At 41.8% G+C, this 24,865-nt stretch overlaps 1 protein-coding gene across 2 annotated transcripts in view; it reads left to right on the forward strand.

Annotated features, from left to right (window-relative positions):
* FOXN3 (forkhead box N3) overlaps positions 1-17,977 on the forward strand; it is a 197,058-nt gene extending 179,081 nt beyond the window's left edge. For both annotated transcript variants that reach the window (XM_015426608.1, XM_015426613.1), the window contains one exon: positions 17,389-17,977. In XM_015426608.1, the coding sequence (XP_015282094.1) occupies positions 17,389-17,956 (568 nt within the window). In that variant the 3' untranslated portion in view covers positions 17,957-17,977. The remainder of the gene's footprint in view (positions 1-17,388) is intronic.
* Positions 17,978-24,865: the final 6,888 nt, after the last annotated feature.

Here is a 24,865-nt window from a genome sequence, read left to right on the forward strand (position 1 = left end):
AGGGCCCCTAATCCGTCGGTCCAGATCCAGCCAGCGGGGGGAACCCCACCCCCAAAGTGGCCAGATTGGGCCGACATGCTCGGTGTGATGATGTCGCCCAGAAGTGCATACCATAGAGTTTTCAGGGTGATTGCTAGACCGTTGCCCGGCAATGTGCCCAGTGTGATGACGTCACTTCCAGTTGATGTAGTTGTGGCTCGCACGCGCTATGCATGTGCACAAATATCCCGGAATGGGATCACCGCTCCCCCGCTGCAGCTGGTAAGTCACTTGGCAACCCTATATGAAATGCCTCTGTGAGTCAACTGGAAAATTGCAGAATTATTTGGTAGAAGATATACACCTCCTGAGTGGTGAAATTAAGCTTTCAACCACAAGAAAAACACTAATCCACTGTTAAGGCTCTTATATGTCACCAGTTGTTTCATTGTGGCTTGCTGAAGGAGGCCTTCCCATTTGATCGTGCCCGTTTCTTTTTTCACTGAAGAATTTCACATGATTCTTCTACGGTGAGGGACCATATATTTGACATATTTCCCACATCCTTCTCTATCATCACCACCTCTGTTTGTAAAGATGATAGCAATTTAAGGAGCCATGACAATAATAAATACCCACAGAATAATTACAGAAATTTTTCTCTCCATAATGATTGTCCTCGGTGAGATTTGTGCTCATAGGCCTGTCCTTCATAAATGAAAAAAAGGAAATGTGCATCTTTCAGATCAATCTTGCTCTTTCCTACTTGTAGCATTAGAATATGCATACAATAGCACAGTGACTATCTGTGTCCATGCATGTTTCTAGAAATCCTCCTCTGGAAATGCACTAAAGCTTGTAGTGACACAATGGGTGCAGGTGGAACAATGTGCAGCAACTTCGTTTTTGTTCTAGTAAGGGGAGTGGGTTAGTGGTGATCCTGTAAAAACTGGTAGTTTGTTCCAGTTTTATTTAAGGGTTTAAGACTGTGGGTTAGCTATTAGGTTTTTCCCCCACTGGCCAAAGAAGTAGTAATAATAAGCTAGGCCTCCTACTTCCACCTGCTAAAGTGTCTTCTTAGCAAGCCCCTTTATCTCAGCAGTGCTCCTTCTGTGTTTCTATTTCATATCTTGGCATCAGGGAAACTGATTTGCCTTAGGGTCATGCCCACTGTAGGGCCTTCCCTTTTTTTTGCCATCAAGTTGCAGATGGTTTATGGTGACCCTTGGTGGGGTTTTCAAGGCAAGAGATGTTCAGAGGTGGTTTGCCATTGCCTGCCTCAGCATAGCAACCCTGGTATTTCCTGGTGATCTCCTATCCAAATACTGGCCAAAGCCAACCCTGCTTAGCTTCCAACATCTGACAACATGGGGCTAGCCTGGGCTATACAGGGCAGGGCAGGGCCTTCCATACGATGTCACTATCCCTAATGGAGCATAATCTCATAAATGAGCAAAACCAAGATGTAAAGAGTGTTGTCCTCATTTCATATGCTTCTCCCCCCACACCTCCATTTGCACTTTGCAGCTAAGTAAAATTAACTGTTGCAGCCCATAGAGTAGGGTACCAGACCTATGCTGGTCTTGGTGCTCGCCACCTGTGAGGGACTGGAGCTTGCTGAACAGCAAATCCAGAAAGTATTTTTTATAAGTCTTGGTAATAAAAATGCCCTTTTTGGGTAATCAGAAGTATTTCTCTGATTTGTGACATGCATTTTACGGATGGGAATATAATGTGTGAAAAGTATATATCATGATGTTACAGGGCCTCTTTTAATTAACAGCACTCTGCTATTAATGCTACAGCTGTTCTGATTATAGACAAAACACTGTTTTATTAACAGATCATTACACAGCCCGTACTTGCTGTGGTGGTGTGCATGTATAATTATGATTTTAAATCCCTCCTGTAAATATTCCTGCCAATAGTAGCAAGAGCATTGATTTTTAATCTTTGACCCTCTGGGATAGGACCTGATTATGTGAGGGAATATTGCTTAACCTTAATTTACTCCCTTAGTACCAGTGGTGTCTGAGAAACGTTTCTCCTTCTTTGAACTGGAAACTCCCCGTATCTTCGCACAGAAGTGTTTAAGGGAAAAATACTGAGTTCCAGGACATTGCTTTTTTGTTTTTTTAAAGTCCTATTTCCTCTGTCTCCCAGCAGGCTAAAGCTGCTGCAGTCCTTTTGGAGGATAGACAAATTAGCAAAAAAAAAATAAAAAAAAAATTATCACATCTTCATGAAAAATCATTCCAGAGGGGCAGCCATGTAAAATGTTGCAGCAAAATAAAACAGATGTATCTGAAGACTCACAAAAGCTTTTACTACAATAAATTTTGTTAACGTGCACCTAGACTTCTGTTTTGTTATGCACTTGTGCGTAATATTTTTATACTTTTTAAGATTTATACTTCTAAATCCCGTAAATATGCCAATTAGTATAATTTTATATGCTAACGAAGTTACAAATTATGAATATTATGTTGTTAAATCAGTAAAATAAGTTTAGGATTTTCCAGTTTATCCCAGTGTTTCAGTGGGGCCTCCTCCCCCCCGGCTTCAATTTACAGAAACTTTACATCTCTACTGCTCCACTGTGTGTCCCAATGTCTCCTGTCTAAGAATCTGACAGTCTCAGGCTCTGTTTCAGTCACATTCTGGCTAAATCTGCACGTTTGGGCCTAGCAATACAAGCATTAGTAGCAGTTGTCAAGCAGAAATAGTGGATGATCTAAAGCCATTGGTATTGATTAGGTGGCTTTCTTACATTCCTCTGTGGGTCTTCTCTACATCCTCTGTGGGTCTTCTCTACATCTTACCTTCACAGTCCTAACTCATTTTTGTGCTGTAGAAGCAGCAGTCTTCAAGTGGTTGAAATTTACACAAGGCAGCACAGTTACCTCTAAGCTGCGCTAGGGTGTGCTAGCGCGTCTGTTTTTAGCCCTCAGCACACAGCCTTTTGCCTCAGCGCAGGGCGACGGAACTGGCCTGTCCAGGCCAGGGCTGTTATCCCTGTTTGGAGAAGCAGCTGCAGTAGCTGAAGCTCCACACAGTACTCGGGCTCACAGGAGGGGAGGGCTGAGGATAAGGAAGGGAGGGAAAAACAAAACAAACCTTCCCTCCTTTCTTAGGTGCCCATCCAAGAAGCCACTGACTGGGTGTGGTAGCACGTCCCTCTCTTTCCCTTACTCCTGAGTAAATAGGCATTGGATCAGGCTGTGCACACACACTTATTAAGGCTAAAGTTGGGGCCAGCTCACCTATTTCCTTTTTGTAGGCGCTGCAGAGGAGCTTGCAGAGGGGCAGGGGGTGGATTTATCCCCCTCCCTGATTTTGAAAGCAAATAAATGCTTCCTCCTCTGCTCAGCCCCGCCGTCTGCAGCATTTCTCCCTTCTCCCAATGTCATAAAAATCCCCAGAGGTTGGTGTAGAGCGCTGGAGCCAGGGGCTTGCTGCAAGCCAGCACTTAACTGCAAGAATAACCTCCAGCTTCTCTGCTGGAGATGCATTCAGCATCCCCCCCCTTCCCCTTGAGTTCCAGAGCTGCATCCCCTGGCTGATTACTTACCCTGCTTGCCCTGTGGCCTCTTGGGACTCCCAGAATGGGAGCTATAGTCCTAAGTCCCTTTGCTATGGTTGTCATAAGGCTGGCTGAGAACGACAACTCCCAGGGTGTGATGTGAGGTGTCAGAGCTTTGCTGCTCCTGCCTGGGATTTCCTCTCCCTCCCTTTACCCCACTCCTTGTCTTTTCTCTTTTTGATTGATTGGGGCCGATGCACAGATAGCAGAGAGGGCAGCTTCTCCTTGGATCTGCAGCTGTGGATGAGGGTTGACAGCTCCAGTTTGGGAAATTCCTGGAGATTTGGGGCATGGAGCCTGGGGGCCGCCAGGGTTTGGGGAGGGGAGGAGATTCACCAGGGATGCGAAGCCATTAAATCTGCCTGCAAAGCAGCCATTCCATCCGGGGGAACTGATCTCTGTCTTCTGGAGATCAGCTGTAATTCTGGGAGATCTCCAGGCCCCACCTGGAGGTTGGCAGCCTTCAGCTTATCACAGTAAAGAACATTCAGCCATTGAATGCTGGGATGGGGAAGTCTGTTACCCTATTTATTTTTATTTTATTAGACTTATATCCCGCCCTCCCCCACATTGTAGGCTCAAGGCGGGTACCAACATATAGGTCTGCAATTAATGCAGACTACAATTAAAACATTTTACAATAATCCATCAAAATCAATAGAACCACCAGCATTAAATCAATAGAATCACCAGCATTAAAACAACAACGTGCCTCAACAGATGATAGTGTGGTCCAAATCGGGCTTCCAGGATCTGTGGTCATTGAAGGGGAGGCCAAATGAAAGTGGATGCCTGTTGCCTCAACTAAAGGCCTGGCAGAAGAGCTCCAACTCGCAGGCCCTGCGGAGCTGCAGTAGGTCCTGCAGGGCCCCAATCTCATAAGGTAGCTCATTCCACCAGGCAGTTGAGGCAGGTTGGACATCCCTAGGGCCAGGGACTACCAGGAGGTGTTGGTTTGTAGAATGCAATCTTCTACGGGGCTCATATGAGGAGAGGCGGTCTCAAAGATATACAGGCCCTATAGGACTTTAAAGGTAAGCACCAACACCTTGGAACACATCTGGTATTCGATAGGCAGCCAGTGCAAGTCACGCAGCACCAGGCAGATATGTGCCCACACAGGCAGCGACATCAACACCCACACCGCTGCGTTCTGCGCTAACACCAACGGGGCCCCGTCAAAGGCTGGGAGCCCAATACCCAATCCCAGTCCCCCACGACCCAGGTGCAGGACCTCCGTCTTCGATGGATTCAGTTTCAGTCTGCTCTGCTGTAATCATCTAGCCACGACTTGTAACGCCCTGTCCAGATGTTCAGGGGCAGAGTCTGAGCAGCCATTGCATCAGTAGATAGAGCTGGGTGTCGTCCACATATTGTTGATGTATCGCAATGGGGGGGGCATAAAACTTGAATTGGTTTCTCTTCAGGCAGGGAGGATGACTTGATGACCACAACAAAAGCCCCTCTACATATTTTAGGAATGTATATATTGTGGAATGGCAGCATAGAAATGTTTTAAATAAATAAAATTTGGCAGATTTTTCATTCAGATAGTATGTTGGCAGCTGTTGGCTAACTCTCCACATTGAAACATGTTTTGTGAAGAAACTCTCTCCATATATTACTCTCAATAAGTTACATTTATGAATAATATAGGTACTTATTACCATACTTGGTGGAGATGTGAAAAAATATGTAGCTTTTGGAAAATGGTTAAAAACCTGATAAAAGAGTTAACAGACATAGAATTGCAAAACCGTCCCGAAACGTTTCTTTTGAACATGATACCAGATAGATTGAGCAAGGACGATCACTGTGTTATTTTATATATTCTCACAGTAAGCAGAATCCTTGTAGCCAAGAATTGGAAAACTGATACATTACCCAGAAAAGATGAGATAGTCGAGAAAATCCTGGAAATAGCCGAAGCGGACAAATTAAATCAAATATTAGTAGGGAGAGATGACAAAATTTTTCAAGAAAAGATGGAACAAGGTAGATAAATGGATGGAAAAAAATGTATAAAGTACACTCAAAAGATTGTTATGTAAAACTGAACTTCTTTTTTTTGTTTGTTTTTTGTAACGGAAAATACATAAATAAAACTTAAAAAAAAAGTTACATTTTATGTATAGTAAAGGTAAAGGTTCCCTTGCTCAAAAGCCAGTTGAATCCGACTCTAGGGTTGCGGTGTTCATCTCCGTTTCAAAGCCGAAGAGCCAGCACTGTCCGAAGACATTTTCGTGGTCATGTGGCCGGCATGACTAAACACTAAGGCGCACAGAACACTGTTACCTTCCCACCGAAGTGGTACCTATTTATCTACTTGCAATTTCTTGCTTTCAAACTGCTAGATTGGCAGGAGCTGGGACCAGAGACGGGAGCTCACTCCGTCATGCGGCACACTCGGGTCTCGAACTGCTGAACTACCAACCTTCCACAGCCTGCAGTTCAGCGTCTTAACCACTTGAGCCACCGCAGCTCCCCATTTGTGTATAGATGATCATAAAAACCCATGACTTCCATTCCCCAAAAATAAATTCTTGTTGTATTAAATCTCTGTTCTCCTTCTTAGTATTTAGAGTGGACAAGGTTATAACCACATTTGACCAAAGCAAGGGAGAGGGTGCCTCAGAAACACCATCATCTTTTTACCTCACTTGCTGGCCTGTACATAAATATTTCTCTGGCCTCTTTGTATGCAGTGCTTGGTGTGCGGGTCAGGGAAGTGCGGGGTAGGAGGTTGCCCTCAAGCATTCCTAAAAATGTTATGTGCTGCCATCAAGTGGCACTGTATTGAATGGGGCTTTTCCCACCCGCTCCTCTCCTCCCCCCCCCCCCCCCCCCCCCGATAGTCCTTATTGAAATGCAGAATCCGTATGTGTGTCATAATGTTTTTCAGCGGTATTCTTCAGTGGAGAAAGTACCAGGTGGCAAAATATATTTTTCTAGAATCTAGTAGGAGCAGGCAATCTGGAAGTGGAAACCACTGGTGTAAAGAATGCTGTGGACATTCAGCACCTGAGTGCGTTCTACATAACACTTTGTTAGCTCTGTCAAGCCAGGCGCTCTGTTTTCCCGTCCTGATGGTTTAACAGCTGAAGCTTGCCACTGGCACTCTTAATCTGATAAACACAGGAGGTGGCGGGATGGACCTCTGGGACTGCGGCAGAAGGCAAGCAACATCCTGCTGCTCTATCCATTGCTTGTATCAGCTGAGCTGGTCTGTCCTTTGCCTGTTATCACTTGTAAAAATGCAATTGAAATGCTTCACTCCAAAGTGGAAAAAAGAGAATATCGTTTTAGATGTAAGGAAGTGGGGTGACCTTTTTTTAAAAAAAGATACTCAATCTGTTAAATATGGTCAAATAAAAACACGCAAAGTAGGTTTGGGAAGCTCAATATGCTTTGTTTGCAAAGAGTCTTCCACACTCTGTGATTTCCCACCTATTGTGTTCAGTGTTTATTTCCTTGAAGCAAGACTGTTACTGCTGGCTTCATGCTAAGATTCAGCGGCATGTGCTCTTGACTTGAGCAACTTCGCTCCAACTATGTGCTATTGGAAGTAAAGGGGGGGAAAGTCTAGTCACTTCATTTTCCCCTCTTCCCTACATTGTGACGATCTTGAGCATCTTCTTAATTTTAGCCTTAAAACGAAGAACCTGGCTCTTCACGGGCAGCGCATGCTTCTTGCTTAATGAAGTATTTTAAGGAGCTGGTTATAAATTCACCATACAACTATTTTGAATATGGATGACTTCTACTCTTAAGCATTTGGCATCCTCTAATGACAACCCCTGCAGTGGTGGCACCATCCCAGAGTGAATGGAGCTTGCTTGCTGCACAATCATGAATGACATTGCATTTAGCTATTAATAATTGAAAGAGCTTTGTCTTTGTCTTCTTTCCCCTGCTGGGTTCTGCATATAATTTATGGACCATAAACCACCTCCTAATGCCCAAGAAAATTAAATTTTCTTGAGTAAAAAAAGATAGGAGTAAGGATTTTGTGCTATTTTTAAATGTTTGTATTCCTCTTTGAGGAAATATTCTCAATAACAGAATGAAGGTTTGGTAATGTTTCAATCTTGCCCATATTTCTTAATCTTGTTTTAACTGCTTAGCATTTTTTGAAGATAGATACATTATATATATCTTGCTATGTTGCGCTTCGGAAAATGCATAGGATTAAAAAAACATTCAGGGTACAGTTTGAGACCATCTGCTCAGAGTACTTTACATTTTAGTGTTCTTTTCTTCTGTAATTAAAAAAAAACAGTTTTTTTTCAGGAATGGCAATGTCTCATTCCTAAAATTTGTCGGAGGTGCTGAAGTTCTAGTCATCCCATATCTGGAATAGTTTCCTCATTCATTCAGGTGGAGAGATCCATGAATACTTTATTTTGTTTGTACCTGAGACACATGGATTCCTGGATTATTTGGCAGACCAAATATATCAACATCATACTGTTACTATTTATGAAGAAGAAGAAGAAGAGATTGGATTTATTCCCCTCCCCACAACAGACACCCTGTGAGGTGGGTGGGGCTGAGAGAGCTCTGACCCAAACTGCTCTTTTTCAAGGACAGCTGTGCCAGAGCTTGTGACTGACCCAAGGTCACATCAGCAGGTGCAAGTGGAGGAGTGAGGAATCAAACCCAGTTCTCCCAGATTAGAGTCCGCACACTTAACCACTACACCAGACTGGCTCTCTGCACTATCCTAATGTAGCGCTCTCTACATTATCCTAATGTAACGCAAGAAATACCCTAATGAAATTTAATGAGCTCTGGGCCATTTGTGTGTGTGTAGGGGGAGGTTGTGCCATCTAGTCACAGACTACTCACGGGGGGCTCTGTGGGGTTTTCAAGGCAAGACACGTTCAGAGGTGGTTTGCCATTGCCTGCCTCTGCATAGCAAACCTGGATTTTCTTGGCATTCTACCATTCAAATATAGACCGGGGCTGACTCTGCTTAGCTTCTGAGATCTGATTAGATTGGACTAGCCCAGGTTATCCAGGTCAGGGCCAATTACCAGGCATCAAAACTAAAGCAAAGAAAACAGATGTTTCACACACCATTGGAATATTTTATTTCATTGTAAACCACCCAGAGATAGTGGGTTTTGTTTTGGCAAGCAGTGTATAAATTTGGGTGACCAGTTAAACTGTGGGATGCATTGCTTTCAGATGGTTAAGAGGTTTTGAGGCAGACTCAGCATGGGTTCTGTAAGGGAAGATCTTGTCTCACTAACCTGTTAATGTTCTTTGAGGGGGTGAACAAACATGTGGACAAGGGGGATCTATTGTTTACCTTTACTTCCAGAAAGCTTTTGATAAAGTTCCTCATCAAAGGCTCCTAAGTAAGCTCAAAAATCATGGGATAAAAGGACAAGTCCTTTTATGGATCAAAAACTGGCTAATTAATAGAAAACAGAGAGTGAGTATAAATGGGCAGTTCTCTCAGTGGAGGGGGGTAAGCAGTGGGGTACCGCAGGGATCAGTACTTGGTCCACTGCTTTTTAACTTGTTCATTAATGATTTGGAGTTGGGAGTAAGCAGTGAAGTGGCTAAATTTGCGGATGATACGAAGTTGTTCAGGGTGGTGAAAACCAGTGAGGATTGTGAGGCACTCCAAAGGGATCTGTCAAAGATGGGCAAGTGGGCGTCAACATGGCAAATGGGGTTCAATGTGGCCAAGTGCAAGGTGATGCACATTGGAGCCAAAAATCCTAAATATAAATACACGTTGATGGGGTCTGAACTGGCAGAGACAGATCAAGAGAGAGATCTTGGAGTTGTAGTAGATAACTCACTGAAAATGTCGAGACAGTGTGTGACTGCAATAAAGAAGGCCAATGCTATGCTGGGGATTATTAGGAAGGGTATTGTAAACAGATCAGCCAATATCATAATGCCCCTATATAAATCAATGGTGAGACCTCATTTGGAATACTGTGTGCAGTTCTGGGCACCACACCTTAAAAAGGATATTATAGCTTTGGAAAAAGTGCAGAAAAGGGCAACTCGAATGATAAAAGGGTTGGAACACTTTCCCTATGAGGAAAGGTTAAGGCGCTTAGGGCTCTTTAGCTTGGAGAAACGACGACTGAGGGGTGACATGATTGAGGTTTATAAGATTATGCATGGGAAAGAGCAGGTAGAGAAAGAGGTACTTTTCTCCCTTTCTCACAATACAAGAACCCGTGGGCACTCCATGAAATTGCTGAGCGGTCGGGTTAGAACGGATAAAAGGAAGTACTTCTTCACCCAAAGAGTGATTAACACATGGAATTCACTGCCACAGGAAGTGGTGGGTGCTACAAGCATGGACGGCTTCAAAAGGGAATTAGATAAGCATATGGAGCAGAGGTCCATCAGTGGCTATTAGCCACAAGGTATAGATAGGGACTCTGGGGCAAGTGATGCTCTGTCATCTTGGTGCTTGGGGGGGGGGTCAACAGTGGGATGGCTTCTAATGTCCTGGCCCCACTGGTGGACCTCCTGATGGCACTGGTATTTCTGGCCACTGTGTGATACAGAGTGTTGGAGTGGATGGGCCTTTGGCCTGATCCAACATTGGCATCCCTTATGTTCTTATGTTCTTAAAACAGTTACTGTAAAAAAAAAAAAAAGGATCACATCAGAGTTCATGTAGAACAGGGGTAGGTGACGCTGGTGAAGTGTAAGGATGGTGAATGCTGACCCTGAAACCTTGCTTCTCTGTCTTACTCTCCCTACACATACACAATGTAGAGCATAATTCTCCCAATGCCATGTACATGTGTGTGTGTGTGATGTGCTATCAAGTCACTTATGATTCATGGCGACCCTCTGAATTAATGACCTCCAAAATGTCCTGTCATTAACATCCTTGCTCGGGTCTTGCAAACTGAAGGCCATGCATATAGATTAAACCTTTTTTATCCTCATGGTAATATTGGGGATTGAGAATTTAATGTCTGGGATAGAATATGTAGTAATCACTCTTCACCCACATCACCTCTGGCTCCACTAGTATGAGAGCTGAGATGTGTGCTGTCTCTGAGTTTGATAAATGTCCGATAGCAGGAGGAAAGGGAGCTGGGGCAATATAAAGACTTGATACAAAAAACCCAAGGTGGTAACATTTGAGGTAATCACAAGTGACGGTAATACAAAATTACAGTCTTCCAGTATCCATACATCAAAAGCTTCTTGATAGCAGTTTTAGATAAAGATGGATTATTCAGAGAACTCACAAATTTGGAAAATGTACCGGTTGAGGGTGCAAGCTAATAGAAAGTTTGAGAGAATTCACAAAGATTCCTCAAATTGTATTCTGTAAATTGTATTCTGTTGTATTAGATAGTTTCAAAGTACCAAAAGCCTTGTAAGAAAGTGGTCTAAAGCTTTGGGATATAGACTAAATATTCACATGTGGAAGTTTGTAACTTCATTGGGTTCATCATTCTCAGTTAGTGTATTTCAAGATAATATGATAAAAGTAATACATCAGTGGCAGTCTTGCCCTGAAGTTTAGCAAACGGGTATCACTATCAGGAACAAAGATGTTGGTTTTGTGCTGCTGAAACCTGATTTTTTTTCCACTGTCCCCATGCCCAGGATTTTTGGGATGTGGTTTCTGTTGTATTTTTTGGGCTGTTTCTGGACCTGGGCCTCTTGTTGGATAAACAGGTGGCGGCACTGGTCCTGGGTAGGAAAGATCTTGTTACTGTTGTGTATGCCCTGGTAACGTCTATTTATTTTATTTATTTAGACATTTATACACTGTCACTTCAGAGTCCTGCTCAAGGTGATTTACAGTTAAAAACCACAATATAAAAGCAAGTAATCTAAATTAGATTACTACCATGTGCTAATGGGGATGCCCTTGAAGACTGCCAAGAAGCTATGGTTGATACAGAATGCTATGGCCATGTTGATTGGAGTGGGCTGTAGAGACTGTATACCCCTAGTCAGTTTGGTGTAGTGGTTAAGTGTGCGGACTCTAATCTGGGAGAACTGGGTTTGATTCCCCACTCCTCCACTTGCACCTGCTGATGTGACCTTGGGTCAGTCACAAGCTCTGGCGCAGCTGTTCCTGAAAGAGCAGTTTGTGTCAGAGTTCTCTCAGCCCCACCTACCTCATAGGGTGTCTGTTGTAGGGAGAGGAAGGGAAAGGAGTTTGTAAGCCGCTCTGAGACTCCAAGTGAAGGGCGGGGTATAAACCCAATCTCTTCTTCTTCTTCTTCCATCTCCACTTGCTTCCAGTTTGCTTCTGGGCTTAATTTAGGGTGCTGGTATTGAGCTTTAAAGCCCTGTATGGTGTGGGGGGTGGGGGGTTAAGAGAATTCTCTCACTGGGGTACACATGGCAGTTGATCCCCACCCTCTCATCATTTAGATGTTGAGCCTCTTTGGCTGTTGCTTGCCATCTGTGTCATCTTATATAGGACTTCTCCCTCTTCTTTCTCTTACCTGGTTTGGAGCTGTAGCAAGTTAACCTTTTTGAAGTTAGATCTGTTCACAATAAGTTAAATGTACCTACATGAATATGTCATGTAAGAGGTGCTTCTATTTTTGTAATTTGTTTGAACAGCATTTTTTCCTTAACTGGGAAATGTACAGGATCAAGGATACTGCATATAGCTAATGTGCTTTCAAGTCAATTGATTTTTTTTTACATTTAACCCAATAGGTTATGAGCTCAATTTGCTTCTGGGCTCAATCCAGGGTGCTGATATTGACCTTTAAAAGCCCTGTATGGTTTGGGGGCAGCATACCTTACCCCATATGAATTTACCATCCTATCAGGTCATTTTTGGAGGTGCCTCCACCATCTAAGGTGGGACAGGTCACAACCTGAGACAGGACCTTCATGGTCATCACCAAAACTTTGGAACTACCTCCCCAGGGAGATTCATCTGTCTCCCTCTCTCTATTGTAGTCTTCCACCAGTTTTGCATTCCCCCAGTAACTCTTATTGGCCATCCTCCCTGATTGTATTTGTTACTTATGTTTATATATTTATGTTTTTATTGAATTGTTTAAATATTTTATATATACTCTATTGTACGTTTGATTTTAATGTCTTAAATGTTGTAATGGTTTGAAGTTCACTGTCTTAGGGGACCCAATTTGGGTGGAAAGGCAGCACAGAAGTGTTTTAAAATAAATATTACTGACAGGCATAGGCATGTTGAGTCCACATATCCCAGAGATTTTTCCTCTCAACTGTGTAATCTCTTTTCTGTGAGATAAGCAAGTAGTGTAGGATATGATAACTGCTGCTAGACTTGTCTTTGTTAAGGTTTGGAAGAAAAAAATAGCCCGAAGAAGGGTTGGGGATAGTGAAGGATTTCTTTGGTTTCTTTACACGTGGCTTTTCAAAGGATTCAGATGCTTGTAAATGGGAAAAGGTTTTGAAGGATAGGATTAATTAAATGGATTCTATGTAAACTTTCAGATTGATTTCTCGTTCATTTTCTTTTTCTATGATTATATCTCTCACATGAAGTTTAAATTAAAAATAATTTGTAAATTACAGAAACCGTAAATTACAAAGGCAAGGGATTACACCAGTAGTATCATAAAAACAATCAAAACTAAATGTTTTAGTAAATTAAAAAAGAAATTGTGTTGTTCTGAACCAGATTGGTCCATCTATCCCAGTATGGTCTATCTTGACTGACAGTCTTTGGTAAGGAACAATCTTTCCCCCAAACGGCTGTCTGAGATCCTTTGCCCCCATACCTTGGAATGAAGACATGAGGCGCAAGTCATGGGTTAAGCTGGGTTTCATTACAACTTATTTGCAGCATCGCTCACCTTGGTAACCCAATTAACTCCCCACCCCACCTTCTTCAGGTCAACCAAAGCTACCCGTGAGGGCTGCTTGATTATGGGTAGCCCCCCCCCCCGGCTCAAAACTCAGCACAGCGATGCAGCCATGTAATGATCCTCATTGCCTGCATGTAATTTCTGTGCTGAGAGATCCTGAGTATCACTCCTGTCCAGTGTTCCCTCTAAGCTGAGTCGGTGTGAGCTAGCTCACAGTTTTTCAGCCTCCAGCTCACAGATTTTTGTCTTTGCTCAAGAAGGATGACTCCAGGGCCAACTAATTTATGCAGTAGCCAAATCGCTCACTCACAAATTTCATGCCAGTAGCTCACAGAGTAGAATTTTTGCTCACCAGACTCCACAGCTTAGAGGGAACATTGCTCCTGTCCCCCATGCCATGCCGCAGCTAGGGCTCAGATAATGATGCTCAGCACTGTCTCCCTGCACACCCCTGGCTGTACAGCTGCTAGATGGCTGGTTCACCTGAACTCCCTCCATCACTGGATGCCTCTCTCTGTCTCTTGGATTGTTAGTAGTCCTTGGTAATGCCTGATGCCAAATTCAAGAATGGTAGGTCAGTTCTGTAGTAGCCTAGTGCAACTATTCTACTGGTTTTGAAGGACAGTTTCAGTGATAAGATATTAAGGCTTGGAGTGGTTTCTCAAGTGTCATTGAAATGCCTTGCATTTTTATCTCTTCCATGATTAGGCATCTGGTTTAGTACACCCTGAGAATCATCAAGTGTGGCAGGAATTGAGGACACTTGTAAATCACTAGCTTTATAAAATTGGTTTAACAGAACATATTCTTCCAGGAACCTCAGTGATGAACACCGTCTTGAATCAAAGTGAATCATCAACAGATCCTTAACAATTATTTTGTATTAGTATTTTCTTCTACAGCAGCTAGAAGCCCCAGGGTGTTGTACCAGTACACAAAAGATGGTCCAACATTAATGTTTTCTGGATAAAATGAATGATAGTTTAAGAATATTGCAGACTGATGAATTCTAGGATGTTACAGTGCTTATGTAGCTAGAATCTATAAGCCCACTTGCAGGGTTGGGTGGGATATAAACTGAATGAAATAAATAAATAGTTCTACTTAGCAAATGACCACAAAATGACACCTAACAGGGTGGATCCATAGGTTTCCTTTCACTTACTGTGTAGGAAAAATACAATATAATGAATACACATTTACACTGTGTTTTACACTGTGTAAAAAAGATGCCCTCTGTTAATGCTTCTGCATAAAAGTAGTGATATTCTGCTGATGCTGTGTATAGGTGAATTTTGAGATGCAGTAATTGTCCAGTAAACTATTTACACTCTTTACTAAAATGCTTCTGGAGATGAGACATTTAGATAATTTGCCCAGGGAGTCCCTGCTCTCTTGTAAGCAGTGGGAATATACACATGGGATTTCCTATTTTATTTATTTAGCATTACATTTATATCCCGCCCTCCCCGCGGATGGGCTCAGGGCGGCTTACAAATAAGGGCAGCATGTACCAGTAAAACAATAAAATCACACATAAAAACAACCATTATAAACAATGATAAAGTGCTCAAAGATGTTATCAATTTAGTCAAATCAAGATGGTGACCTGTAACTATTCCCAAAAGCCCACATCAACTATTCCCAAAAGCCCGCATCCTATGGCACAGACAGAGCATTTCCCTTTAATAGAGTGGGAAGTTCTTCATGTCAAGGGTTTGGGTTGGCTGAATTTTCAAAGCGGTGTATTCAAAAAAATGTACCACACATACATGCTGTTAGCCAAATTGCCTTAATTTGATAATAAATGTGGGGAATTATGAGTATTAAATGGCAATAGGCATTAAATATAGGATCAGACCTGTGTATACTAGAGTCCCACTTATCCAAATTCCAGAAATAGATGCTGGTACTAGATCTTACAAAGCAGTGATTTCTTTTACTAAAGGATTATCACACATACAAACATAAAATCAAACATTCACACACATAATACAGAACTAAGAAAGCAGAGGTAATTGATAGCTGAAAGAGGGGTCAGTTATGGGGTGATACTACCTGTCCAGACATGCAGAGGTCCATGAAGAAGGGATTATGGCCTAATCCCAGAGGTTTAGGGGTGGACTGCCAGTTGGCATCAGGGCAGAGGCACACAGTCTGACGTCATGTGCCTGGACAGTTATAGACATTGGAAAACAATGCAGACCAATGGAAGGCCTTCGGGGCTGGACTCAGGTGAGAACAGTAGATTACCTGGACCAGTGATGAGTCCCGGGGTGTGTGGCATCAGGATGGGCAAGGCCTAGATGTAACCAATGACGTTCCAGAGGGGCAGAGTCAGGCTTAATAATGGCCTGGTGCTGGATGACTGTACTACTTGAATGGATTTTTTGACTATTGATGGTTCTGCCAAGGCAGTTGAATAGGTTCCCAGATACAGACAAAAGATGGGAGATGGGTTCCTGATTAGCGTCAGGAAGGATTGTTAATAATTTGAGTGTTTGATCAGTTTATCTCAGTATCCTGAGGGATGGAGCAAGGAAGGACAAAGAATTCACACATAGACATGGGGCCACACAAAAGGGCTGGGTGAGATACTGGAGATAAAAGGACTATTTGCCAGGTGGCCTCTGAATAGCCTTTAGAAATGTAGATGTTTTACCTGGTGGAACTGCCATTGTCATTCCATAAGCATATCTCTGCTTGACTTTTGGGGACTTTGGCTCAGGTAATTAGTGTGGTGCCCCTGCTGTTGGGGGCTATCCGAGAGTAAAGGCAGTGCCTCTGGCAACAATGCATGAGGGAAAGCAGTGCCTTGGATCTTGAAACTTTCCCCTGGCTCAAGGATTTCTGCCAGCAGGACATGATTTCTTCCCCTCCTGCTGCAGCCTAGAATGCCTACTGACAGGAGACCACCAGGAACTGTATTGAGAGGGTAGCTGGAGATCTACCATGTGCAGCGGAATCAGTGTATAGAAATGATTGACAGAATCCAACTTGTTGTATGGCTAATATAAGGGGTGACATATGGTGTATTGTATAAAGGGCCCATGGTGTGCATTTTCTGATTACCGTATTGGCTTATGAAGCCAGTTCCCCTTTTAAGGCGCTTGTTGCAGAGTGCTATGCCAGGAAATATCTGATTGCTGTTCTTGTTTGAAAATGTGTCTTAAAGCTTGATCTGGATCCCAGCTAAATAGCAGTTGATTGATTTATGTGGGCTTCGGTAGGCATTCAGTAGACTTCAGTGGGACTAAATAATCTCTCAGTCAAAATATTTAGCTTCACCAGTTTGTGATTTATAGTGTTCTTCAATGGTTCTGAAGATGCCTGAAGGCTTATGGAAAATTAAATAAGCCACATGTTTTCATTATAGCTGTCAACCATTTTTTTAAAACGTTATTAAATTGACCTAAATTTTAGCCAATGAGTTGATTAAATGTTTAAAACTTTTAATGGAAAATGTAAGAATTTACAGTTGTAATAACCAAAAGCGACCACAAGTTGTTAAAAAACAAAGCCACATTAATCTTTTTGTTTTTTTCATTTCCTGTTATGGTAATAACATAGCCCAAAATGATTTTGAAGAATAATATGTACAGTTCTGTTACCAGTGCCATCTGTTCCTGCTATCTCGACTTAAACCTTAATGGATGAATGTACCAGTTAAAGTTCGTTACCCTAAGAATACGCATTTATTTACCAATCTTGATTAAAATTATAGTTGTTTTAGGGCCAGAAAGATAGCGTAGCCAACTGCTGCTCTCACAAACTGTGTTCTGATTTCCCTGTTCCCAGACCAAGGAACTGTGGCTGATTCCAGGAAGACTGACTTACAGGAGGACTAGAGAAAACATATTATAAGCGCCCTAAGTGGCACTTTGCACTTGTTTGTTTTATGGGGGGGGGGGTTTTAAAATAATCTTGTTGCAGTTCGGGGGGGCATCTATATAGCAAACGATTTATAAAGTATGTACCATCTTTTGTTTCTTTCCCCCTTTTCAGGAATGGAATAGTAAACTGCCGGATGCGGACAGAGAGTGAACAGTCCTGTGGCTCTCCAGTGGTTAGTGGTGACCCAAAGGAGGATCACAACTATAGCAGTGCCAAATCTTCCAACCCCAGGAGCACATCGCCTGCTAGTGACTCAATTTCCTCTTCCTCTGCGGACGACCATTACGAATTTGTTACGAAAGGTAGCCGGGATGGTAGTGAGGGCAGCGAAGTCAGCTCCCACAGCCACGAGAGCCATAGTGAAGCAGAGGAGGAGGACAAAAGGCAAAGCCGGAAAGAGACCAAGGATTCTTTAGCTGACAGCGGGTACGCGTCTCAGCACAAGAAACGGCAGCATTTACTGAAGGCAAAAAAAGTACCAAGTGACACACTGCCTCTTAAAAAGAGACGTACAGAGAAACCCCCAGAGAGTGACGATGAGGAGATGAAGGAAGCAGCTGGATCGCTCCTGCATTTGGCAGGGATTCGGTCTTGTTTGAATAACATCACCAATCGGACGGCAAAGGGGCAGAAAGAGCAAAAGGACACCACAAAAAATGAGAACAAATCCATTGATTGAACTTATAAAACAATTTCGTTTCAGCACGTCAGGTGAATTCTAATGATTTGTGGCAATATCAACAAATATTTTCTTTGTTCAGGTTTTTTTTTCCTTTTTCTCCTTTTTTGTTTTTGTTTTTGTTTTCTTTCTTTTCTTTTTTTGAACCCTTAAGATTTTTATTTTTTAAAGGAGATTGAAGCCATAGAACTCATACTGATACTCAACTAATTTTACAAAAGCTTTTCATTACATGAAGACAAAATAACAAAAGCCAAAATTTGCCATTGCTTTCTCCAGCTTTGTCAGAAATGCATGGTTGAATACGCCGTGACATCACCAATTAATATGAGAGAGGAATAAAATTTGGCACTTGGAAAATACACCTAGAAGAAATTTGTTAATTTGGTAATCATTCAGGCCAGGCTTTTAGAATTTTTTTTTAAAAGGCCTTATGACCGGGTTTCTATGTGAATGTGACTAGAGATTTGGGGAAAGTAAGAGGCGCACATTGTCCTCAAAACCAAGTATCTTAGAGTGGCATTTGCTTGCTGTTGTGCCATAAAATCTTGGGATAGCCACTGGAGACAGCTGCTCATACAGTAATGAACTACTAGTGCTTCATGTACTGTATATGGCTCATAATGTGAAGAATTAATAACTTAAAATTGTGGAAAACTGAACTGTGTATGCAATGAGTTTCAGTGAAATAAAGAGCAAGGGGATGGGGGGAGATTAGTGATATTGTTTAATCAATTAATTGTCTTCTATATTTAAATTAAACGAATGTTTTTTTAAAAAGCCATAAGCCTGAAGATTGGCACTGCCTGCAAAAATATTATGGGAAGACAAGCTATGAGTTCTTAACTGCCTGAGTGAAAAGCAATCAAGTCTAAAGAAAAATTATGAGTAGATATATAAGGAGGATCAAAATGAGGAAACCTTTTCTGTAGGTCAAAAAGATTTGATCATGCTAGAAGGGGAAATAGACATGCTACAAAACCTGCCATTAGTATTATATTACCTTTTTTTTTTTTGAAAAAAATTGATGTGTTTGGGCAAAAAATATAGTGATTATTATTACATAGAGCTCCTTTACAGTGCCCTCAGAATGGCATACCCAGTTAATGTCATTGAGGATTCATCTGTGCAAAAATGATGATATATTTCCAGTTTTAACCAATGTAGCCAGCAGAAAATTCAGATCCACATTTGCATGGATTCCTTTCTGGGAGGACATGGGAGTATAAAACAAAACCCTTTTTTAATTCAAAGATAACAGAAGTTCTTGTAAGGTAAATAATGTATTTAGCATGAAGCATGAATTATTTTCATATAAATATAGAAAATAGAGAAAAAGGCTATGCCTCTAATTTTTAAGCCCATTGGCTTAGTTTGTTTCTTTTGGGTTTTTGTTTTGGTTTTATTTTCCTCTCCTTTTTTGTTTTGTTCTTTTGTTTTTTGGAAGCAGGTGTTTTAAGGTTTAACCTTTTTCAGGGACAAATACTGACTGTTGGGGAAACTTACTCTGCAATATTAAAAATAAATCTTCATGCTCGGGTAGGGCTTGGATGGTTGAATTAAATTGCCTTGTCTGCACATTCAGCCCCCTCCCCCTACTTCTCTGTTTTTTTGAACACGTTTGTCCTTTCTTTGTCTTTACATGTATTAACATTACGCAATAATTTTGAGGGCAAGGCGAGTAGTGAGTGTGTATGATAAGGCTTCCAGAGGAGATGCTTGAGTTTTGGCAAAACAACGTGCAAATTGGTTTGGGAAGACGATGACGGCACCAGTTGGCTCATCAGCAACGGGGAAATAATGGGGACATTTCAGGAAGGGCTGTTCTTTGGTTCAGAGTGATTAGAGACGTACAGTGCCATAGTGTGAAAAACATGCTTGGCTAATGAATTACCTTACCCATGCAGTGATAATAGCCCCATAACGTGATTGAAGTCTCCTTAGTAAGGCAATCTCTTGGAACTATTTGAAAAGGTTAGCATCCAAGGCCATAATCCTCAGGCTATGTTCAGATTTAAAATTGCATTCCAAAGGACTGTGCATGCATCAGGTCTTTTGGGGACCTCTGTTCCCAACCACAGCCTCAGCCTGGGAAAGGGATCCTGTCCTGTTAGAGTAACGTTTGATGTGGCAGTGCATCCATGGACATGCAAAAATGCTTTAGGCATACATGGAGCTCTTTGGATCATGGCGACACACTCTAGTGAAGTAAATGTAATTTTATACTCTAGGATGCCGTAGAAAAAACTGTAACATAAAATGCTAAAAGCCATTTCAGATAATACCATTTTGCTGACAGTGGCTTGGATCTAACAGCACATTTCCATGGACAGAAGGATTTCTGCCCATGAGGCATGACTCCCTTACTTCCCCCTCCTGCTACCTGGAATGCCCCCTGAAATGTATCTCCTAGGGAGGACCAGCGTTTGGAGGGACATTTCAGGCTCAGTGGGACAAGGGAGGCAAGAAAGTCACATTCCACTGGCGGAAATGCTTCCATTTTAAAAAATTGCTCCATTGGATCTTGGCCACTGGAATGATACTCCACAAAATATATTCCGTGTGAGTGGGAGGCACATACTGAGAGACTTAACAAAAGACACAACATCAGATTGCAAGTCTCTCAGACTGTTGTCACTTCTATCATAGTACACAAAGAATGTAAGAGAGTTCTCTACACACCTGGGTTCCGAATACACTCCCCTGTAAGTACCATGGAGACGCATCCAGGCATGAGCACATCTGATGAAGCGATATAATTGCCTATTTAGTGGGAATAAATATTCCACCAGGAGGCTTTTAAGTCAAGAGTGGAAAGGATTCTGAAGTTTTAATATTACTATTTATACTGGCATAGTCATACTTACATAGAGAACCATCAGAGTACAGTGTGTTCAGCACACTGAAGTCTATGTTGTGGCCCAAAGTGCTCTCTTAGTGGCTGACTGAAATGCAATCCAAAGGCCAGATCCTGTGGTTAATAGAAGAGCAAGTACAGGATCCCAAGAATGGATCTCTGTTTAACCCCTGGTTTCTTGCTGCAGTGGCAAGAGGTAATTTGGGATCCATATCATATTGCAGTATCACACTGCACCCTTTCCCAAAAAATATGCTGTGTTCCTTACATCAAGCAGGTGTGTGCTGCAGGTTGAATTATAAATCTTGAGTGCCATTGTATCCACTTTTTCCCCTCTGTGCACACTATGGGCACAGTAGGACTGTCTCCTGTGCAACTTCCATCCATTTCAATGGGGAAGGGGAATCTTCCAGACTATTTAATGAGTAGCGAGAAATTCCTAGCTGTTCTGCCCTAAATGCCTTTTTAAGTAATGTACACCAGTGTAGTCTTCCTTGGATCCGGAAGAGTGCCATTCCGACATACACTTTGGTTTGTAACACAGATGTACATCCAAAATAAATGCATTTATTTCATTAGTTTCTTCTGAATGTGTTGCCCAATGTTACTCGCATAACTGTTTGGTTCACAAAAGAGAATATTCCTTACTCTAGGATTTGTTGGCTGCATTATAATCTACCATTTTTTTCTGATAAAGTACTACTCAAGAAATATTTTAAATACCTAATTTGGTAGTTCTTTAAAGATCGGCCATGTAAACTGTTCCCTGTGTTATATCCAGAATTCTGTTTGCCTAACATTCATGCAGTGAATTTGTGTATGCATCCAGCTTTGGGAGTCATTGCAGGAATTTTCATCCCACTTGTAGAAAACAAATGGCCATCATTTGTGGACAGTTCTCAGTGATTGAATAATATTTATTTAATTTACTACATGCCTTGTTATTCAACAGAGTTTAAATCTACTGAAGCAATAGCTTTCAGCTTTTGTATAAAGCCTGTTTTGTAAAAACAGCCGTTCTGGTACAGTCCTCTGCTGGAAAGAAGGAAAGAGGGCCATACTATACTTAGGGTGCAACTAAACCAAAGCCTGACACTTTGTTCCATATATATTTTCATGGGACAGTTCAGGAGATGTTCAACTTTCCTAGTGAAATCAGTGAGAACTTTGGCTGATTCATACCTTATGTATTGATCATCCCTGGGATACAATTTTACCAACTGTGTTTAATTTATGCTGAATAATTACACTGTACAGAAATTTTTACAAAATAATGCATTGGGTTAATTTAGGATGCAACAAATCAGAATTTGAAGTGTTTTTTAAAGATGGAAGGATTTCTGAACTCTTGGCCTGTTTATCATAAAACTCCAATATACACAGTGTGTATCATTTCTCTACTCCATGAAATCTCTCCTAATAGATTTTGTGGTGCCAACTTATTATCTTGGGGCCAAACTTAAACTAATATAATTGGGTCCGGTGGTAGACTTGAGCTGCACTGGTGTTATTCTACTTCCATTCATGGATGTCATGCATACTTGAATTATTTATCCCATTGCCACAGCAAAAAATCCCGCTAAATTAATACTTTGAATTCAGCCAATCAAAAAAGATCTCATGGTACCAGAATTCGTGACAATATACACGTCTTCAGCTGGTTATTCACAAATTCGCTTTGCTTTTGGCCATTTTACTGTAGGTAGTATAGGTAAGCCAGCAATTTTAGTATAGCTGAAAATTGTATGGATCAAATTACTATTCATATGTGTGGATGACCATGAAAATGATCTAACTGTCATGCTACCATGGTCCTCAGGAGAAGATGTGTGTAGTATTCCGGTGTGTGTACTATTCTGGTGTCTGACCTATTTCTGGGTATCATTTACCTATAAGGCCATTCCCTTTACTTAAGGTACGGGGGCTAGGGAGACTGATATGCAGTGGACTTCTGAGCTGTGTAACCAGCATATAGTTGCAGGACTAAAGAGGCCTCTTCTGGAATCCTACCAGCCCACTAGAAATGGCGCAGTAAATCCTTCACTCCAACTGAGGGCTGAGAAGCATTCACCTGCCTTGGGTAAAGTACACCCTGCTCCCAAATGGGCTAGTGACTACTCACATCCCATGGATCTACACTCTTCTTGCACTAGACTTCTAGGTAGTCATAAGAGGAATCTTGCCAGACTACCTATCTATGGCATAGCAGTTGCGAGGCACTACTATATTAGGGCAGATATCACAACTGCTCTTAAGGTATCTCCCATTGTTCCTGTGCACATATACAAAGCCTCTGCAGACAGTTTTCAGGGGCTGGATCGTGCCCTGTTTGTTTTGTCTGTTGCATTGCCTCGATATTTAATGATTTTCCATTCTCAGTAAGTCCATTGTCACGATTAATGTTAAAAGCTATGAGCAAAGTTCTAACAGGTCTTTGTTTTACTCAGAATAGTGCTGATTTTTACCCAAGTGGGCCATTGAACCTAATTTTAAATTCAGTTTTATAGATAGTATTCCTCTCTGAGAGTGTCCCTAGGGGCTTCAGCGCACATTGCAAATGAAACTGGTGCTATGCTGTTGGCAAAAATAAATAAATAGTGTCTTGCATTTGGTGCTGTCCCCAGTGCAGATGCAAAAGAGTGGAGCCTCTGTTTACACCGTGAGATTGAGACTAGACTTTGAACATTCACACGTGTCATTCCCTGTGTTTGGAGGGGGGAAATGGAAAAGCCAGTGTAGTCCAACACATCATGTGAACTTCAGAAACAGCGGTTTAAACGAGCTGTTCACCAGTGTTTTCTCAGGACTGGATGCTTGTGATGTCCTTTCTGCATTGCTTTTTCATGGAATCTGGATGGCGGAGAGAGCAGTGGGATGCCCCCGGCACCTCTGTAAAATGCAGCAGACAAAAGTGGGGATGATCCAAGGGGGCTTGGTTCCGAATCCTCCACAGTAGTGCCACTGATGTTCCACTAACTTCGACTTGCCTGCCTTCCACATGCAGGTTTCAAAAGGTGGCTTTCACAGCCAGACTATTTATTGGAGTAAATTAAGACAGATCTGTTGCAACAACTTTTGGCTCTTCGGTCATCCACAAAGGCCTTCATGAAGTCGAGGTGAATAAAAGGAATACCACTTTCACCTACAAAAGTGAATAGCTTAATTAAGAAAATTAGCTGGATGACGCTCAGTTGTCCGGCTTGTGCATTTGTTGATTTCAGGGAGGGTTCTCCCATGGAAAAGGTATTTTTTTAACCCCCAGAATGGAAACATCCATCCTTTTGGCTGAGTGACAATTACATCTTTAAGTCTTACTTCACAGTTCTCGCACTAATATGTAAAACACTGTTATGTACATAACTGCAGCACTGTGATCTAATTTAAATAACTTTATTATTTATACTAATATGAAACATATGTTAACATTTTTACAATAACAACTTCCAATCTCTTTCTGGGTCTTTGCTTTCTATTGTTGGGTATAAAAAGCTATAGCTAGCTCCGTGTTGTTTTTCCTTTATGGGATGAATAAATAAAACTGAAAGGGTCCTGAGTCTGACCCAAATCTTTTTTTTTAAGCTGAGTTTCACGAGTATTTACACAATATTCTATGTTGCAGTTGGCTTGGCCTTTTCTCATACCCTGTTATAAATCCCTTTGGGTTGAGTTATTTTTTGGGGGGAGGGTAGTAGCTGTCTTTTGTTTGTGTTGTGTGCTGGTCATCTTGAATCGAGCTCAGAATTGTCTGTGAGATTTATCATTGACACCATTAACCATAACCCTGCAATCCTTTCTCAACTAACAAAAAACTATTTACTTCACTGACCAGCTCCCCTCTCCCCATGTAAGTGGAGTTCACGGAGCTGTATTTTGCTGGTCTACAAATAAAATTACACAAGAAAAATGTGGACACTGGCTTCTTCATAGATCTGGTGCTAACAAGCCAACATATATATATCTTTTGTTAGCATCCAAAACTGTTATTGAAAATAAATGTTCACTTCATTGTATTTGCATTGAGCACAGAACAGGGCTGCTGGTTCTATTCAATT

This window comes from Gekko japonicus, unplaced genomic scaffold (assembly GCF_001447785.1).
Source record: "Gekko japonicus isolate JY-2015 unplaced genomic scaffold, Gekko_japonicus_V1.1 scaffold198, whole genome shotgun sequence".
In the NCBI taxonomy this organism is placed as follows: Eukaryota; Metazoa; Chordata; class Lepidosauria; order Squamata; family Gekkonidae; genus Gekko; species Gekko japonicus.